The sequence below is a fragment of the Pleurodeles waltl genome, chromosome 2_1 (assembly GCF_031143425.1).
Source record: "Pleurodeles waltl isolate 20211129_DDA chromosome 2_1, aPleWal1.hap1.20221129, whole genome shotgun sequence".
NCBI classification, from domain to species: Eukaryota; Metazoa; Chordata; class Amphibia; order Caudata; family Salamandridae; genus Pleurodeles; species Pleurodeles waltl.
In genome coordinates, this window is record NC_090438.1 from 812,498,786 (window position 1) to 812,520,298 (window position 21,513).

Below are 21,513 nucleotides of genomic sequence, written 5' to 3' on the forward strand. Positions count from 1 at the left end.
AGCTCTACATTTCCAAGTAATGGATATAATTCTCAACAAGCTACCCCACCTCCCAAGGAACTGCATGAAGCTTTGAGCAGTGCCTTGACTAATACATGGCTGCAACTAAAAAAATGCTAAGTAACAGAAGATCTGCCTAGTCAGATCCCTTGCTTCTTTATTGTCAAGTAGGTCCCCACTGATGGCTTGCTACCTTTCTGTCTAAATCTAAACTGAAAGATTGATTTAGTGAACAAATAATTCCTCCATAGCTGCTGAAACAACATGTTTTGCTATTTTCCCCATCATATGACATCATGTTAACCTCTCTATCTGGGAGATCCTCTTGCTAGGAATCCTGAAAAAAGATCAAGTTATTCCTCTATGCAAGAAGGTCAATCATTCCACCTCAGAACTTCCTAATTGTTTTGTCCATTACCAATCTTTTAGTAATGGCTGACATACTTGAAAATCAAATGTTTCACTGATCCAAGACTTCCTTGACCTTCCTCAGATGCAGTCACTGAGACAATCAGATTTTAGACCTAGCGCTGGCACACGGATTGTCCTGTTTCTATTTTGAGATAATATCCTAAGTTTTCGAACAAGCATACAGCATCCCTGCTAGTGCTATTAGATATCCCAGCAACCTGCAATACTCTGAGCCACTGAAATTTAGTTGAGTGCTAGTCCACTGTGGTGTGGGCTGCGGACAGCACAGGTAGATGAGTTTAGTCCTTCCTGGAGAACAGGTACGCTGTTTGGATTGCATAGTGTTACAGGGGTCCTCCTATTTGTCAGTTGTGTTTAATATGTACTTCTGTTCCCTCTTTGAACATTTCGTTCAATTCCATTCCAACTACATCCAAGTACATGTTAACCTTTCACCAAAATCCTCTCCATGTACTCATCCTTCAATACCTGCTCGTGGAAATTCAGGCCTTTATGGCATTAAACTCTTCAGCTCAACAGCTACAAAGCATAGCTGGTTATTTGTATTCCTAAAGACAGACATTAATTATTTGCCATTGTAGTTCCCAATATCTTTGGCCCTACTCCTCAGTCAGCAACAAAAGTAGAATGATCTTGGCTGTATCCATGACATATAAGCCAGCCTAGGTCAACATGCTAGTGCAGAGGTAAGCAACTGGTATTTCCATCTTAGGAAATGAAAGCTCATCCTTCCAGTGCTGTCTGAACTACACTCTGCTTTAGACATAATGCCTCCACTAACTTTTGTCTGGACTTCTGTATTGCGCTTTATTGTAGATTCCTGCAAAAGCTCCTGGATCAGCTTCAAAGAAGTCAAAGGAGTAGATTTCTTCAGACGTTGAGGAAAAACTGTGCAACAACAATTGCTGCACCGTTGTGCACTAAGGAAGAGAGCAGCACAGTCATATTTACCAATTTATTGCACTGCTGCTGCCTTCCCCTGCACTGAGGCACAAGCAGGCTGCTTAGCTGCACGCACATAACTTTGCACCATAGTACAAAGGTGTCTGCATGAGTCTAGCATATGTTTTGTACTGGAAGGGTACTCTACCTTCACAAAATACTATGCTTTGATTTACTTTTAAACTTTGTATGTGTGTTTTCTTACAGTGCAGCACACATGAAGGGTTTGGAGAAAATAAAACTTTTCTCCGTCTTTGCATCTGCCTCAAGGAGGTGTATTTTTTTGGTTGCCTTATACAAATGTTAGTAGATAGAATGTTTTTGTGTCAAAAACCATGGGTGGTAGCATTGGAATGCCCCTTTGGTACAAACAAGTTTTGCAAAGGAAAGTAAATCCGAAATCAACACTTGCAATGGTTTGCATCAGTTTTGGTGACTTTGCCCCAAGTGCAAAGTTCTGATAAATCTGGCCCATTACTTTTTAAATTGCTTCCCCTTCTCTTTATGTGAATCATTTACCTTGGACAGGTGTTTAATAAGCCAGGGAGTGGATTGGTATTAGTATATTGTTTGTTGATAATGTTGGATTTTACTATTCCATTACAATGCGTATGCCTTTACGACACATGCTTGTACCACACATATGTCTTCACAACACATGGCTTTACTATAAAAATGTAAGTATTTTGCATGTAAGCAAAAAGCATATATATATATATATATATATATAATTATATATATATATATATATCCACTCCAAAAATATTATATATATAAATCAAAGTCTGGCACTCCTTACAAAAATATAATGGCCTTCATTTATTCCAAAATTCCATAAAGCAGAAACATAGGGCAACGCGTTTCAACCTTCACGGTCTTCTTCCTTGGCCCTTCTTGCAATACATATCTAACAAAAGGAATGTGGCCCCGCCCATTTGCTATCTATATATACCGTTATCCATAGACATAGAAGATATACATTCCCCTTTTTTTTTTTTTTTTTTTTTTTTTTTAAATATATATAAATATGCGTCTATATATATACATGGAAATGTATTCTTTTATATTTTCTTTTTAAGTGTCCAGTTTATCTATTCTTCCCATTTTCAATAACAAGTGTCATCAAAAATAATTCCGCTAGTTGGGTGAGCCACTGTTCCTAAAACAATAAATCATCAAATTAATATTTCAATACGCCTCTCAAAAAAAAATAATGAATAACCTAAACATTATATGGTCGGGTCCCACGGGGCCTACGAATTCTAATCACTCCGTCACATTTCAATCCACATTCTAAGCTGTTGGAAGAATGGTCACTTCTGATGGCAGCTACCTGCAAGAGTATGTTAGAACTCTTATCGAAATATGCAGAGATGGAACTCACACAAACTAGTGAAGACATCACTAAATTGAAGGCAAATCTCGAACTACATGAGACACAAGATGAAATCAAAAAATTCGGTGAAGAGATGGAGGCACGTCTCAAAAAATATGAAGATGAAATAAAATTGAAGAAAAAGAAAACATTTCTGCGGGACAAAAATGATTATGCAACTGGACGTGTCTTAACATTCAGCAGACGATATGACCAAGCTCGAAAAGATTATAGACAAGGTGAAGCCCTACGGCGACAGGAGACATCGACATCAGAATCGAGTGTAGAAAACATATCAGACCTGGAAGAAACCCCGGGCCCAAGCACATTGGCGGGCCAACCTTTCACCACATTGGAGGAGTATCGTTTTGTACAGATGAGCTCAAGACCACAGAGAAAACCCCCAAGAGACAAAGGCGATGGCGCAGACACAAAAAGATCAGGAGAAGGGGCAGGTCAACAGGACAACGGAAATTTGGTTGGCAGGAGCGCACGACAAACCAGGAGAAAGAAATAACAAAGGATAGAGAACTGACAGTGGTTAACATCTCTTCTCACACTTTGTCACAGGATGAACGATCAATATTGGAATTAGGGCTATCTTTCTGTCCAACAGCGAATTTCAATTATATGAAAACACGCATTGACATCTTCCACCTGATCAGAAAATTGAAGCTAATGAAAATCTTTACACAACAAAAAAAGGATGTAACTTTATCACATTCAACACAAATAAATAGTTCAGAGTTGGCTTCAGAACTAACGATCAGGGATATAGACGGTTTAGCGTCTCTACGAGAACTGGAGATAGGGGAGAGAACATGGGAAACAGACATGGAGCTACTTGAGGATCTAGACTTACGAACAGACTGTGCCAGCGGCAGCAGTTTCAAAGCAAAATCGAGATGCAATCCAGTCTTACCACATGATAACATTGATGCTTTTCATGAAGCAGTGATTTTTGAGCTGCTGAATCTGTGGAAGAGGTCGAAAGATGCTTATGCACGGAATTTAACACCAGGCCAAAGAACAGCATTGATATCTCTCAAGAAAGCAACCTCATTTGTGATAAAGCCGGCAGATAAGGGCGGCAATGTAGTGCTATGGGATGCTACAAAATACCAACAAGAAGTTAAGAGGCAATTGCTTTATCCAGCATGTTATGAGATTTCTACAATATCAGCTTACCGACATTCAATAAGGAGATGTCAGGATTTACTGTTTGATGGGGTTAGCAGAGGCTTACTTTCAGATGATGAGTTAAAATTTTTACTGGTACAAAAACCAGTGGCACCTTGTTTCTACTTACTACCCAAGATACATAAGAACATTGAAAACCCCCCGGGCCGTCCTATAGTATCAGCTAAAGGCAGTCTTTTGGAGAATGTTTCCATTTATTTAGATTATTTTTTAAGTCCGTATGTATTGAATTTAAGCTCATATTGCAAAGATACCACAGATTTTCTCACAAAGATACAAGATATCCCTTGGCAAACGAACTACATTATGGTAACCATAGATGTAGTATCACTGTACACCTGTATACCACATGAGAAGGGTATTCAGGCGTGTCGATATTTCTTTAGGGATAAACCAATCAGATTATTGGAACATTCTGAACTACTTGTGAATATGTAAAAATTTTGTTTGGAAAATAATTTCTTTATTTATGAGGATCAATGGTATAGACAAACAACTGGGACGGCGATGGGAAGTTGCTTTGCTCCCAGTTATGCCTGTTTGTTTATGGGATGGTGGGAAACACAATGGGTGATGGCAGATGAAAAGATGAAATGGTTCCAACATATTGTATTTTGGACACGATATATCGATGATATATTTATTATATGGGAAGGTCCAGAAACAGTATTATATGATTTTCTAAACTCATTACCAAATAGGGACCTGAATTTACAATTTTCATTTAAAGTACTCAAAAAGGTGATGGAATTTTTAGACATAGAGGTCTGTGTAAAAGAAGGTACTTTACACACAAAACTGTTCAGGAAAAGTACATCAGGGAACAGCATTTTACATGCAACAAGCCACCATCCTCCTAATGTAAAATGGAGCATACCTTACGGGGAATTATTAAGAGCTAAGAGAAACTGTAGTACCCCACAAAGTTTTGAGGAAGAACAATTAAGAATGACACAGAGATTTAGATCTAGAGGTTATCCATACAAAGTAGTAAAGAAGGCATGCGAAAAGACAGCAGTAGTTCAAAGGGCGGAACTATTGATTCCCAAAAAGAGAAGTGAAGGAACTAACACCCCAAGATTTGTGACAGTTTTTAATGCATATTCCTCAGAAGTTAAAAAGATTCTCATGAAATATTGGCATTTGATCAAGGCTGACAGAACAATTGGACAGCTAGTTAGCCGTACTCCTTTGATAACTTATAAAAGAAGTAGTTCGCTAAGGGATATATTGGTACACAGTTACACAAGGAAAAATAAAGAAACTTTCTTAGACAGATATCAAGGCTTCTATAAGTGTGCCAAGTGCAAAGCATGCAAATACAGTTCAAATCGGAAGCAATATGAGTTACCCACGGGCAGTCGAGTGAATATCAAAAAATATATCAATTGTAATTCAGATTTTGCTGTTTATGTAATAGAATGCCCATGTGGATTACAATATATCGGCAGCATAATCTTTCCTCTGAAAAAACGTATTCTTGAGCACTGGAGAGCAATTTCGAATAAGGATGCTACATATCCAGTAGCGCAACACTGTAATCTTGAGCATGAGGGCAAAGTTGAGAAAATGAGATTTTTTGGTATAGACAGGGTCCTTGCCACTCCGAGAGGAGGGGACAGAGAAAAACAACTAAGGAGATTGGAGTCTGAATACATCATTCAGTTAAACAGTCGTCATCCTTGGGGACTGAACAAGGATGAAGAACTTTTTGTACATATTGGTTAATATGAAGATACCAGGGAAGGGTCTGATTATATAATGTTTAGGTTATTCATTATTTTTTGTTGAGAGGCGTATTGAAATATTAATTTGATGATTTATTGTTTTAGGAACAGTGGCTCACCCAACTAGCGGAATTATTTTTGATGACACTTGTTATTGAAAATGGGAAGAATACATAAACCGGACACTTAAAAAGAAAATATAAAAGAATAAATTTCCATGTATATATATAGACGCATATTTATATATATTTAAAAAAAAAAAAAAAGAAAAAAAAAAAAAGAAGGGGAATGTATATCTTCTATGTCTATGGATAAGGGTATATATAGATAGCAAATGGGCGGGGCCACATTCCTTTTGTTAGATATGTATTGCAAGAAGGGCCAAGGAAGAAGACCGTGAAGGTTGAAACGCGTTGCCCTATGTTTCTGCTTTATGGAATTTTGGAATAAATGAAGGCCATTATATTTTTGTAAGGAGTGCCAGACTTTGATTTATATATATAATATTTTTGGAGTGGATTAAAAAATGGGTCCTGTGCCCATTAACTGAACACCAACCTCGATAGGCAAGCGCTAGAAGGAACACAGGATTACCTTTGGCTGATATATATATATATATATATATATATATATATAAAAAATCAAAACAAATCCCTTTCAGGGTTAGCGTGACTCAAATTATGCAAAAAAGAAAAGGGAATTCTGGGTAGTTCCCAAGTTTAGGTGGAGAACAGCTCCAATTAGGACCACCCTGCAACACTCAAGATTTGTTTACCTCAGATGTCTGTTTATCTAGCAAAAATTTTAAGCATAGGATCAGCACAGTGCTATCCATGCTGAGCTAGATAGGGACAAAGTCTTTTGCCATCTGTATAGCAGTCTTTGAGAATAGGTTTGACACAGTGTCAACCTTGCTGAGCTGTAACATGACAATAGCCACGTACCACTCGAGGCACAGTATTACAGCTTTGGACTGGTAAAATACCAACCAAGCCAACCTGGAATGATTAAAAGCAACCCCTCACACGTGTTTTGCTCTCATTAGAGCTCTTCAGAGAGATTTAGCTTTGTCTAGACACAATGGAGCACCCAGTATAAGTCAAAACAAATCCCTTTCAGGATTAGAGTGATGCATAAATAATGCAAAAAAAAGAGAACTCTGGGTAGTTCTCAAGTTTAGGTGGAGAGCAGCTCCAGTAAGGAGCACCCTGCAACACCAGCGACACTCTAGATTTGCTCACCTCAAATGTCTGTTTAAACAGAAGCATAGGGGGGACGTGGCCAAAATGGCGGCACGCTAGGACGTGCCTGTCCGAGCTCCGTCGCCCTGGCCCGGAACAACGCTGACTAGCCCGGAACAACGCTGACTGGCCCGTCAAGGGGATATCCTGAGCCCCCCCCGTAACAACGGGCGCTGCCGTGGGCCAGTGGTTGCCCAGAAGAGGCTGAGGGGCACGCAACGCTGCTCCCATAGGGAGAGGAGCGGCCGGCCCGAAACGTAATCGGGGCCGTGGAGCGGCCTGGGCGGTGGCCTGGGCCACAAGGCGGGCCTTTCCCTGGCGGCTTCCTGGGCCCTGTGCAGTGGGGGCCGGAGCCCCAGAAGGTGTGCGTTGGGCCCCGCGAGCGGGAGGACCGCAGTAGGGGCCTAGACCCCCAGGATTGGCAGGCGACCTGGGCGCGGAAGGCGCCCCGTCTACAGGATCAGGTCGGGGGCTGGAGGGCAGCTCCTCCCTCCCCAGCGGGACTCTTCAGGACTACGAAGAGGCCTGGAGGTGCGGGCAAGGATAGGAGAGGCCATCCCTTTGCCCCGATGTTACCATACTCACCCGCAAGGAGGACAAGTAAGTGCGGGCCCCTGCGTGAGGCTGCAGAGGCTATATAAAGCGAAGAGTCATAAGAGGAGGCTTCTAAGTGCTAAGACCAGGCACAATCTTTGACACGGTGACACCTGGTGACTTAGTCCCAGGCGGAGCTTTTGGAGAGACTTGTGGGGGTGATCCGGCGAACCAAGACCGTGCCCGTGTGCCATGGCGGCGTCCAAATCTAATCGAGAACGCTCAGTGAGAGAAATGTTGACAGGGGCCCGCCTGACATCGGGTGGTATGGCTGAGGATTCACCGGCGACGAGACCCTTGGAGGGTCGGACGGAGATGGATCTGGATGAGGGCTCCCCAGTCACGAAGGGCTTTTTGACCTCCCTGTTTGATTCGCTTCGGAGCGACATACAGGAGCTGCGTAGGGACACCTCCCAGGAGGTGAAGGAGCTGCAAGGAGAGGTTACCTCACTGGGAGAGCGAGTGGGGCAGCTGGAAGATGGTGAGATTCCTCGTGGTGAAGAGGTGGCGGGCCTACAGCAGGAGGTCGTCTGCCTCCAAGAGCAGCAGGACCTCCTCCAGATAGCGGTCGAGGATTTGGAAAATCGTTTGAGGAGACAAAATATCCACATCAGAGGGGCTCCGGTGGGGGCCGAAAAGGAGGACATTGGGGACTATGTGGTGGGCCTGTTCCGCTCTTTGCTGGGCCCGGATGAGACTCGGGAGATAGTCCTGGATAGTGTTCACCGTGTGGGCCACGCTGGTGGCACAGGAGACCGCCCCCCGCATATCCTAGCCTGTCTCCACAATTTTGTCCTAAAAGAAAAGATCCTACAGCGGGCTTGCAATCTTCAGCAGGTACTTTTTAGAGGACATGAGCACCAATTATTCCATGACCTTTCTGTGTGGACCTTGCAGAGGCGCAGAGAATTCAGACCTATCACGGAGCACTTGCGGGCGCACGATGTGTCTTACTCCTGGGGCCACCCGTTCCGCCTGGTCTTCCGTTGGGAGGAACAGCTCCGGCAGGTGAGATCCGTTTCGGAAGCAAATTGGATCCTGGGATTGGAGGAGATCTGCCAGGACGTGAGCGAGAAGGCGGCCTTGCCTGTTGGGGGTCCTCCACATTGGCGGCGGAAGGAGAAAAGAAGGAAGCTGCAGCGCCCTACGGCCTCGGAGCTGAGGTCGGAGAGGGAATCCGTTCTGAATAGCATGCCTGCCGGAACTTCAGCCTAGAGGAGGGGGGGCACGGGAGGCCCGAACCGCGGATGGCCTTGATGCTAACGGCCGCTGAAGAGGGTCGGGCGGCGGAGGTGACGGACCTGGTTTACCAAACATGGACGGATCCACTGCCCTGTGGAGACTTTTCCTCGTGAACATGGATGTACGAGGACTTCCTGGTTGTGAGCACCTGTTGTGTGCATTGATTGAATGTTGTTGGGTTTCCCTGCGACGCTGGCTTTTGCGTGGAGATATTCTCAGGCCTTGGCGTTTGAGCTGGTGGATAACCTGGCACGGGGGTGTTCTCCCTATGTCTCTTTCTTCTTGCATACTGCCCTCATTCTAGAGTATGATTATTAAATGTACAAGCTTGAATGCCTGTGGGCTCAATAATCCTACGAAGAGGCTAGCCATCCTGTCCGCCTTAGAGAGGTCGGGAGTCACATATGCATGCTGCAGGAGACACATCTCGTCCCAAAAGACATTTATCGTATGCGCTCTAAGTGGTTCCCTAGGCAGTTCTGGTCTTCAGCATCAACGAAGCATGCATGGGTTGCGATACTATTAGCGCGCTCATTCCCTGAGGAAGTGGTGACAAAACTGCATGAGGTGCAAGGTAGGCTTCTAGCCATGAGAATGAGACTGGTTTTTTTTTCCTTCACTATTGCATCTCTATATGCGCCTAATTCCCAGCAGGAAGTCTTCCTGAAACAGGCTTTGACCCCGCTGCTACAATCTCTGGACGGTGCCATCCTAATGGGGGGCGATTTTAACCTGGTAATGGATGGTGACTTGGATCGTTCAGGTCACCGGTATGGACAGACCGGGTCAATGACAGTGGCGGGTCGTCAGTGGCTGAGTGAGTGTAGCCTGGAGGATGTGTGGAGGAGGGCGCACCCCACGTTAAGGGACTATTCCTTTTACTCGGCAGTGATTAAGACATACGCTAGGCTTGACCTTTTCTTGGCCTCGCAAGAGTTTCTCCCCTGGGTTAGGGAGTCAGTGATTGAGCCCCGACCACTGTCGGTCCACGTCATGAGTATGGAGCGCGTGGGCGCATCGGGGTGGCGATTTAGGGACTCAATGCTTCAGAATGGTGCAACAGTGGAGGCGATTCGTAGTGCAATAATAGACTACCTTAGCCTTAATGATGATGGGACCACTTGCTTGGCGACGCTGTGGGAATCACTGAAGGCTGTATTGAGGGGTGAGGTGATGTCGCTGTCCGCTAGGGATAATAAAGCAAGGAGACTGCTTAGAGAGGATCTAGAACAGAGAGTGATGGTATTAGAGCGTTCACATAAGCATACCGGGGCACCGAGAGTATGGCGAGAGCTTGAGAAAGTAAGGAAACAGCTGAGGAGGTTGGATTGGGACAGGGCAGAGTATGCGGTAGTGCGCCTTAAGCATTAGTATTATATAGGAAGTAATAGATGTGGGAAGCTATTGGCACATCGGTTGCGAGCGCAGCGCGCGGCGTCAATGGTAAAAATGGTTTGCTCTCCCTCGGGAGCGGAAGCGCGCACGAGCGACCAAATTGCGGAGGCGTTTGCAGAATTCTATCGGGGACTATATGGGGCTGAGGAGCCCGGCAACGCAACTCCGGAGGCCTTCCTAGAGGGTATAGCAACTACTTCCTTGACCGAGGGAGAGGCGACTTTGTTAGATCAACCTATAAGGGCGGAAGAGGTCATATCAGCAATTGCATGCTTGCAGGTCGGGAAGTCATCTGGCCCGATGGTTTTCCCGCACTTTTTTTATAAGACCTTCTGCATGGAACTTGCACCTATATTAGTGCGACTCTTCAATTCCTTTCGACAGACGGGGCTCTCACGGCCAGCATGTTAGATGCCACTATCGTGGTTATTCCGAAGCCGGGGAAGGTTCCCAGGAGTGCGCCTCATACAGGCCGATCTCCCTCTTGAATATTGATGCCAAATTGTTCACTGGCATACTGGCACACCGTCTCAACTATTACATGCTGGGCCTTGTGGATCCCGACCAAGCAGGATTTATACTGCATAGGCAGTGTAGTGATAATACAAAGCGTTTGCTTCATCTATTGGATAAAACTGATCGCTCACGCAGGGAGGTGCTCTTCCTTTCTATCGATGCTGAAAAGGCGTTTGATAGGGTTCATTGGCCATACCTGTTCAGGGTGCTTGAGCGCTTTGGGCTGGGCCCGGATTTTATGGCATGGATCCGCTGTATCTATCAGGTGCCTCGGGCGGCGGTCCGGGTCAACGGAACACTCTCGTTGCTGTTCTCAATTCAAAGAGGGACCCGGCAGGGGTGCCCGCTTTCGCCCCTCTTGTTTGCGCTCTATATGGAGCCGATGGCGCAGCGGCTTCGTGGCGACCCTCAGATCGCGGGCGTGAAGTTTGGGGGAGATGAGCACATCATTTAATTGTACGCAGATGATATGATCCTTACCCTGGCGGAACCCGCAACCTCACTGCCTGTACTAATGGGGATACTAGAGGAATATGGACGGGTCTCGGGATTCCGGATGAATATGCTAAAGTCGCAGGCCATGAGCAGGTTTATCAGTGCCGAGCAAGAAAGAGATCTGAAGGCCCGATTCCACTTTATATGGTGTTCCTCAAAACTCCCGTACCTGGGGGTTGAGTTAGGGTCCACTGTTGCTCATACGGCGACGTGAATTACACGAAACTGACTCGGGAGGTGCAGCGCGACCTAGAGACCTGGGGGAGACTTAAATTGTCTTGGTCGGGCAGGGTGGCGGCGGTGAAGATGACCATCCTACCACGCGTACTGTACGTGTTCCAGGCACTTCCGGTGGCGCCCCCGCCACGAACGATAGCAACCCTTCAAAAAGCGGTTCTAAGATTCATTTGGGAGGGAAAGGCGACGCGGCTACCACGTCGGGTGTTGTATCGCCCTAAGCCGGAGGGAGGATTAGCGGTCCCCTGCCTTCTACGATACTTTCAGGCAGCACAATTGCGTTTTCTATTAGAATGGAGTCGCCCGTCTTCCGAGAATCACTGGTGCTTCATGGCTCCGGCGCCGTCACAGAGCGCAGGGGTTGTACGTATCCCCGGTCATGGAAGTGTCAATGAAGGTGTGGGATGTGGTGGCTTGCAGACTGGGTTTGACGACATTCCCGTCCCCAATGACCCCCCTGGGTGCAAATCTGATTTTGGTCCGGGCCTGCAACTGGAGGCACTGCGCCGTTGGTATGAAGGGGGCTGCAAAAGGGTGGGATACCTATTTGATGAGCAGGGGGTGATCCCCTTTGACCAGATGAGGGAGACATATGGCTTAACCGAGGCAGACAGGATGATGTATTATCAAATACGACACTGGGCCATGTTGCCAGCCAATAGAGCATTAATAGATAGGCCGTTGACACAGTTTGAAAAATGGATTGTAGTGAAAAAGGACGATAAGCGGGTGATCTCGGAGCTTTACGGTCTCTTACGGGGAGGCCTGCTCGCCTAAGACTAAGGGTCAGCTGAGGTGGGAGAGAGAACTGGAGAGGGAGCTCCCTGATGAGGAGTGGGAGGGCATCTTTTACAGGACACATCACACGGCCTACAATGCGGCAGGTACAGAGACAGCCTATAAAGTGGCCTCCTATTAGTACTACACCCCAACACGTATCTATGCTTGGGATCCCACTAAGTCCAGCCTTTGTTGGAGGGGGTGCGAGGGTGGAGGGTCGCTTGTGCACCTACTATGGCATTGCCCTAAGCTTCATCGGTACTGGGAGAATATTCTAGACACTATTGACGCGCGTTTGATACTCAGATCCCCAGACTTCCTGCGTACACCTTGCTGGGCCTGCCTAATCCACTTACTTTCCCCCTGAGATCATTGAGAGGACGGCAGATGGCCTTGGCTTTAAATGCTGCACTACAGCTGCTATTAGCCATGTGGGGGACGGACAGAATCCCGACAGTAACATCATGGCTCTATAAGCTGTGGTTTATCCTCGCTATGGAAAAGCTCACTTTGACTTCACAGCAGCACAGTGGTGACTTTAAGGAACTCTGGCAACCATTCTTACAAATACTGTCTGCGGAGTTCACAGAATTGACATGCCCGGCCTACTTGAGGGTGCTGGAGTTGCATTGAGTGAATGGGAGTGAGTGTGCAGTGGAGACTTATACGGAGGGCCAAGATCATATTGGAGCAAGGCCTGGGATCGATTGATTGCTGTATGACGTGCCAGTCGCGGGGAAACAAAGTTAAAGTTGTGTTCAGGTTTTTTGTCACTACACATGGAGCATGCTGCATATTATAGCGATTGTATTATTTAAATGCGCTGCATTTGTGATGTCTATCATTGAAAATTGAAAAACAATAAACAGATTTGATCCATAAACAGAAGTATAAAACCAGCACAGTGCTATCCAAGCTAAGCTAGATAGGGACAAAGTCTTTTGCCATTTGTATAGCAAAGCCTTTAAGCATAGGTTTGACACAGTGTCATCCTTGCCGAGCTGTAAAATTACAAAAAATATTTACCACTCCAGGCACAGTATTACAGCTTTGGACTGGTAAAATACCATCCAAGCCAAACTGGAATGAGTAAAGACAACCCCTGACATGTCTTTCGCTCTCATTATAGCTCTTCAGAAAGGTTTAGCTTTGTCCAGGCACAAGGGACCACACAGTATAAGTCAAAATAATTCCCTGTAATTTCCTATAAGCTTCATTACATCAGTTGCTTTGTTTGCAAGTTAATAGGCTCCATTTACAACCCCAAAAAAACAATCTCTTCCTCCCAATTGTACGGGTATTTTCAAGGAGCCTTTAATAACTGCTCATACATTAGACTTTGCTAGGAAAGGGATAGCTGTTTTAACAAGAGTAAAACAAGTAAAATTACCAGAAATTACACCAAATTAATATACAATATGATTGTCTGCCTTGCATGCATATTATTACAAAGTTTGCAACAACTGCAATATTTTCTTTTATTTAAATTCCAGCAGAAAAAGGACAAAAATAAGAAAGAAAACAAAATACACGATCCTCGATAATATAGATGACCAAGAGCGGATGGAGCTGAGACCAAAATACGGTAAGGGGATTTTTAAAAGCTGGCACTTTCATAAGAGAGTAGTCCAGTGTGGGGTTCGTTTAAGTGAGATGTAATAAAATGTTGGTATCCTTTTGTGGTTTTATTTGCTGTTTCTTATATGAAAATTGCACTTTTTACAATAACAGTTTCTCTGTATTTTATTGGATATCCCAGCATGATAGACACTTCTAAAATGTGGACGTCACCAACATTGCTGTCGCAATTGTCTTTGTTCCATGCAAAGGCACCTTACATGTTAAGGCAGTGCCCTGGCTTTGAGGTTGACCTGTTGCAAGTCAGTTCACCTGTTATGACGAGACACTTATAGGGATCATCTGTGGCTGATCTATGACCAACACAACCCTTAATCCCTTGTACGCAGAACCTTGTAAAAGCAAATCATGGATAGCAGAAGCGTGAGTTTTGTTTCCTCCAAAATATCAGACAGAACAATGGCTGTTTCATTAAATATTTAGTCAAATAAGGGAAAAGGTTCACAGTTAGGAAAAGCAAATAACATGAAAAAAGCTAATTACACTTAACTAAAAATAATCAACAGAGTTCCCCAGTATAAATTTTATGTTCATCTGCCACTATCTTCACCACAAAACAAGTGATAGACGAGGAGTTTCTAACCAGGACCCAAGAATATCAGGGTTGGGGGTGGGGCAATAAGGGCAGAATACACAGCGCAAACAGTTGATTCATAGTTCAATAAAAGGAAAGCAAATAGTGATATGGGGAACTATCCCCAAGACTCTGACGCAACCCAGTTCAGCAAGGGAAGTTGCTGCACTGGGTTTCTACAAAGGGAGAGAGCAGAAATGTGTATTATCTGCTAAGATATGCTGCAGGTTTGCTCTCCCGTGATGTACAGCTGGTATACTTCTGGCTCCCTAGGACACGCACAGGCCCCCTTGGGACACAACGCGATGTTGCCTGCGCTGTGGTCAGAATACATTTTGTGCAAAAAAACTATAGTTAGAGATTTATTTTTCTGTGTATGCAAAATGCAGTACACATACAAAGAAGTACAAGGAGAAAAAGTGATATTTCTCCATGTTAAGGCAGCATCGGGCAGATGCCACATTTTGGCGCAACCCATTCTTACTGACTTTAGTAAATATGGGTTTGCGTCAAAATAAAAGGTTGGATGCACTGGAATGTCCATAGTCCACCTGTGTAATGTCATCCTGATGCAAGGAAGTGCTATTGGCTGTGTTGTGTTACTTTTGGTCTAAAATCCCACGCAAAGCCACACAAATCTTGATTTGTGTGGCTTGGTAAATACCAACAAGGATTTTGTGTCGGGGCTCCGCCACATAAGAGGTGCAAGCCAACTGCAAAATCTTGGTGACTCAGGTCCAAAATCTATAAATATTCCATCCCATAGATGGTCAGTTTTGTGGTAGTTAGGAGACAAAGTGACAGTGCTCAGTGCTATCCCCCACACCATTTACAGTCTAAAAGTGGAGTGGGGGAAAGTGATGGCATTGGATCAAATTGATCACCAGGCATGTACTGGCTGTTGCCTTAGAGTCAACAGAAGAGTCTGCGTTGCAGATTTAGAGGACCTCTTAACACTTGTCAGGCAAGATTGTCCATATCAATGCCTTCACGTATCATCAGTTATGACTAGAAATGTTATATGTAGCTTGTGCCCTTTAAATGTCAGTCATTCAAGGGCTGAGTTGCATAAACTGATAGCCCTTGCATGTTCAGGGAGGCAGAAGCCATGAGGGCCCTCATTGGGAAAGACCCAGAAGAACGAGTCCGGAACCACGAGGTTGTGAAAAACGAAAGCGAATCAACACTTTTGTTTTCCACGACTCCCTGGTTTCGGTACCTTAACCACGCATGTCTGAACAATGTACACGCGTGGTTAAGGTACAGAAGGGAGTCGGAGTGGACGCGGTGAAGGAGGAGGTAAGTTGGGCTGGGGCTGTTTTGGGGGGTGGGGGAGAGATGGGGGGCTGGGGGTGATTAGGGTTTAGGTTTTAGGGGCGGGGTGGGGACTTGGGGTATTTTTAGTTTTTTGGGTGGGGGTGATTAGAGTTTGGGAGGGGTCAGGGTTTAGGTTTAAAGGGTGGGATGGGGTGGGGGGCTGGGGTGGGAGCATGCTGGGTCGTGCATGCTGACTGGTAATGCCTTTACCAGGAATGCGTTTACAATGGTAAAATCATTGTAACACATTTGTGGTAAAGACATTAGTGTTTAGAACGAGGTCGCTGTTCCGACCTCGTTGTTGAGCCACGGGTGGTTTTGGCACCCGTGGTTACGACATATAACCCCCTCATTACAGAAAGACTAGTAATACTTCTTGTGATATTTGAAAATTCCCGTCTGATTTTAGCTACTGTTTGTTTTGGTCGGGAGACTTCTGTGTAGCAATAAAATCAACTCAGATGAGTAATCGCCATTGGTAATATTGTCCTCTGTGGTGAATGCTTTACCCCATGCAAAAGTTGCATTACTGCCCATAAATACTGTTCTAAGGAACAGTTGGAACCAAAGATCAGCTCTGGGAAATTAGAACCTGTTGCTGCTAACTTGAAAGTTAGTCTTTGTCACCAAGCACATGGGTAATGACATCTGAGTGTTGGGTGATAACAGATGAGTGTTGTTTTCCATGAAAGCACCATTTCTTCTTCTGCAATTCACACCTTGTTTCTGCACAGCAATTTGTTACCATCATTGGTAAATTTCTACTATGCTCATATTTATGTTACTGCTAGAAATCACGCCTGTAGCGTAAAATGATGTTTCTGCCAGGATTTACTGCTGGTGGTGATGTATAATTTCATTACTGCTGGGCTTGCCACCTCATAAAGATGTATTCTCTGCAGAATTGTCATTTACCACTGGCATTATTTCTCTTGATATGAGGACATAAGCCCTATATCACGATCATTGATTGATGTAGGCAATTCTATAGTGCTTTAAACCTATTGGGCACCCATACATTGGCAACATAATGTTTAGCTGTTTCTACTATAGTTAAAAAAGACATTTCTTCATTTCTAGCTAGACAGGTAGAACATCCAGTTGGGGAGCACAAAAAGGTAAACAACACCCACTGAAAGATGATTTTTTTGTAAGCCTCAGTAGCAGACTTCTCCAAACAGTAGCTTGTGAACTTCTGGCAGCTCTCCAGCTACCTGTAAGTAGCTCTCCTGTGTGCAGCCCAGCCTCCTTAAATAAAAGCGTTTGCTTTGTTGAATTAGTAAATGTATACCAAAGTTGAAAAGTGTGTACTAAAACAAAAATGTGTGTATTTCCAGGACCCATATTATCCAAAATATATTGAAAGCTGATATTTGAATCCTAAATCATACAGCACTGGGACACTTGTTAGTAATATTATTACATTGGTGCTAGGGGCATTGTGGTTTTGGGTGTTATGTTTTACCCTTGTAGAGGCATTCCAAATTAACAAACATTTTTTACATTTCTGTTACCAATGCTGCACTGAGGTGATCACAGTTAATAATCTTGCATACAGTAGCCATTAATGTGAGCTTGTCTGATATACACAATACTAATAATATTAGTAGCTCGGGATGATTTTTATTGAACTTAAGTAGCTCTTGTTCGTGAAAAGATTGGAGACCCTTACTCACTATAGATGATAAATATGTGAAACACTCATGTTTAGTACTTTAGTTCTTTAGGTAGTTCTGTGCAAATTAACTGATGGTGTTGTGCAGAAAGCCCTGTTTTAAATTATACGTTTGCCAATTCTGGTGACTTTTTCACATTTTATGTAGTATCTTGCTTGACCAAGGAATTGTCAGTCACAGTAATATCATTTTTGCTTCAACAGGAGCACAAGGCTTGTGGCAAGCTTGCCAATTTGTAAACGGTTGGCAACACTCTACAACCATTTAAAGGTTGAGAGGTAAAACCTTCTCGCTTTAATTGGCATTAAAGGACAAAGCCTCAACATGTCTTCAGAACCTTGCAGTAGGCCCTGCATGAAACAATCATAGCTCTTGTCCTAGACCTCACTTCTGATTGAAGCCTCTGTCCTAGAAGGCTCATGCCCTGAACCACTCAAGCCATTGCTATTATTGTTATTGCTATTAGTAGGGAATCACAGCTCTTGTCAGTAGTTCAGGGCATGGATTTCTAAACTCTTGCATCAGAGATCACACCCATAGTAAAACCATGGACCCCTTAGATTTTGGCCAAATGCTATTCTATCGCCAAGATGTCTTTCTCCACCAAAAAGCTACATTGCCAGTATTACAGAGGAGATCCTTACTTTAATAGATGAAGATCAACAGTGTCATGTCATACTACTCAGCCTCACAACAAAGGATGCACAATTTATCCTTCAAGAATAAAGAAATGCCTCCAGAACCGAGATAACTCTAGATTATATCTTCTTCTTGCCCATGAATGATCCTACAATGGTATTGAAATGGCCCTAAGACCCGGGTAGCTCTAGATTATATCTTCTCCTTTTCCACAATTGATCCTAGAATATTACTGAAATGACTCCAAGATGGGGATAGCTCTAAATTGTATGGTCTCCTTTCTCTGCGACTGTAGCCAACAAATAAAAATTGGGTCTATAACATCACCTAATTGGAAAGTGTACAATAATGCTCTACAATCTTGCTGTTAATTATACATACATCCCTTAGTTCTGGTACTAGTCCAGCAAGTGACACTCTATCATATCAATCTTTATCTTTATTTCGGCTGTAAGCCATAAAAGTAGACAAAACAAAACATAACATGATTAAGAGACATAGCACTTTAAAATTTTTTTAAAAATGTGTAGATAATATTGTTTTTAAACATTTTTGTTTTTACAAAATCTCAAGACATATAAAAATATTAGATCGTTAGAATTTGGCTTCAATCAATTAAAATTTATCAGACTAATTAATTATAATCTAAAACCAAATTATTAAAAACACGTGATTATCAAAGTTTTAGTTCATGTCTCCTATATTTTTTACAAAACCCTCGCCGCTGGAGGACCAATTTTCATTTATCTCTTTTTTTTTTTTTTTTTTAAACCCCTAAATAATGTTACGGTCACAGATTTATAAAACATGCAAATCATCATTATTCTTTAACTAAAAGTCCAGACCATCAAGGCTATAGCTTCATCCAATTAAGAACTGATATATTAAATGAATATAGTCTAAAACCAATGTGTTGGAATTACACATTTATAATAGTTCTTTTGTTCTTATTGACCATGCACTTCGTAGGTATCCCACCACAGAGAAAACTATTTTATCACTTGTATCAGTTGTTAGGAGTCGTAATGCCGTATTCCATTCCCTTATTCCAATTTCCCTACATAAGGGAGCAATCCACTTTTTCCTGGGTACCAGATATCTAGGGCAGAAAAACATAAAGTGCGCAAGTGACTCTTTTGTCTTTTGACAGTGATGGCAGTATATTGAATTGCAGTCCTCCGATCTCCATTGCGCTGTAAATGACTTAAGCGGAAGAGTCCCTAGTCTAAACTTAATGAATAGTGTTTTGGTATATGGAGGATTTACATTATCCATGTAAGCCTCAAACTTGGGACTGCATTTGTGGTCTAAGAAGTGCAAAGTCAGACTGCCATGGTTCTTTAACCAAGTTTGGGTCAAAATGTTCTCCCAATAGCACTTTTTTACACGTTCCTTTATTTCCTTTACCAAATTGTGAGGAGCACTCCACACCTCCTCCATTTTGAGAAATGTACACGTGTCTCTGATGTATCTAAACCAAGGGATCTTTAGTACACTGTTATTTGCAAGAAATTCGTCTAGTGCTGCATGGAGAGTATGCCGGTCCTCTGAGGTCCAAAGATTAATCCAATACATTAGGGGTCTTAGTGCAATTTCATTGTGTATTTCATTTAGGGCTAAATCAAATCTGAGCGGAGTGAGAGGGGTGCTCATCGGCAACTTTAGGAAGTTTCTAATAAACCGGTTTTCTACAGTGGTCAGACATCTAGAATTAGTATGACCCCAAAGCTCGGCACCATAAGTTGAGGCCGCTACTGCCACTGCTTTATAAACGGTGATGGCAGGTGTTATCTCCCCCTCGTAGGTATTAGCTATTTTTTTTGGCTATCACTATAGCCCTTTGCCTAAGTATTGTCAGACTCTTCTTAATCTGTGCCGACCAACGTTGGTCGTCACTTAGTCTGATCCCCAAGTAGTCAAATTGTCTGACTCTCTCCACTAATTGGCCTGCTATCGTCATTTTTCCCCTAAATAATTTGTGTGGGTTAAAGGCCATAAACTTAGATTTTGTTAGATTAATTTCAAGTCCTCTGTTGGAGCAAAAATTATAAAAGGTATCCAGTTCGTTTTGCAAACCCATAGGTGTTCTTGAAATTAATAAGGTGTCATCGGCAAACATTAAAATAGGGACCGGAGTTCCAGCTAGTCTAGGGGCATCGTGATTACAGTGTAGCAATTGGTCCACAGCACCATTTATATAAAGATTAAATAGTGTTGGTGCCAAGATGCAACCCTGCCTAACCCCTCCATTGACGGGTATGGCTTCCGTTAGGTCACCACTATCTGACCAACGGACATGAGCATAAGTCCCTTCATGGAGGTATCTAATCAGTCTTAGTAGTTCGCTATTGGGGTGATAACTCTCCATAACTTCCCATAGTGTATCCCTAGGGACCGTGTCAAAAGCAGCTTTTAAATCGATAAAAGCTACATACAATTGGCTTTTATTGAGTGACAGGTATTTCCAGCAAAGGATCTATCATATCTATACTAAGGACACCCAACTAATCAATTAGATGAGTAGCAATAACCCAGAATAAAATCACAAATTGCCTTAACAACACTTACTGCTTGAAGCAGGAAAATGTCCTTTGCTTCAAAAGAACACATCTGAGATCCTTGTATTCAGCTGCCAGAGATAACACCCTTCGATTGACTACTGGATTAGTATATTCCACAACCACTAAGGCAAAACAAACTGGGAGTAATTTTTGATGTTTACTTTTGTTTTTAACCCAAATTACCACAGTGATCAGGTGTGTCAGTTAACAGAAGCCCATACTCTGAAAGGCCCTCCTACTTCTCTACTCTATCTTGTGCTACTTGTGAGGTCTTTGGTAATGGCAGATCCCGAACTTTGGTAATGAGGTATACAGCTGTATGCTGAAAAGCTGGCCAGAAAATGCAGTGGAAAAACTCCATTGACTGCCAAAGAGAAGAGAGAATCAAGTTTAAAGTTCTTTGTAGATACCTAACCCTTATTTGGAAGAACGGTCCAAAGTACATGCATAACCTTACTGAAAATACAGCCCAACTAGGAATTCCCAGTCATCTTCCTTACCCTGTATCAACCTAAAACTTTTAACAACACTAAATCAAAAAATCAGATCCCTATCAGTTCAAAACAAAAGGTTGTGAAGAGAGTTCAACCCACCCTTGACATCATAACCCAAATATCTGTGCTTCAGGACGCCCCTAACAACTGAGGGATTCTGGCAGGCCTATGACCAGGCCACAGCCATAATTAGTGGTTGAGAGTGAGGAGTATCAGAAAGGGGATGTGTAGCTCAAACAATTATACTGCATCATAGTGCTGGGCTTGTTGCCTGAACTATACAACACTCTGAAGTAACTTCTAAATTAGGTTATGAATAACATCAAGTTTTCATTCTGGATATAGGTAGAGATGATGTTCAAGGATTTCAAATAGTAAAGCTCCACGTCTATTCCCTTTTCGGTCCTCTCCTGTCCAGCACCATATTGCAGATCGTTC

The 21,513-nt window shown here is 43.3% G+C and overlaps 1 protein-coding gene across 1 annotated transcript in view; it reads left to right on the top strand.

Moving 5' to 3' along the window:
• Window positions 1-21,513, top strand: part of KIAA0319 (KIAA0319 ortholog) — a 562,397-nt gene that overhangs the window by 491,300 nt on the left and 49,584 nt on the right. Inside the window, exon 20 of the mRNA XM_069218755.1 lies at window positions 13,670-13,761. Within this exon, the coding sequence (XP_069074856.1) occupies window positions 13,670-13,761 (92 nt within the window). The remainder of the gene's footprint in view (window positions 1-13,669; window positions 13,762-21,513) is intronic.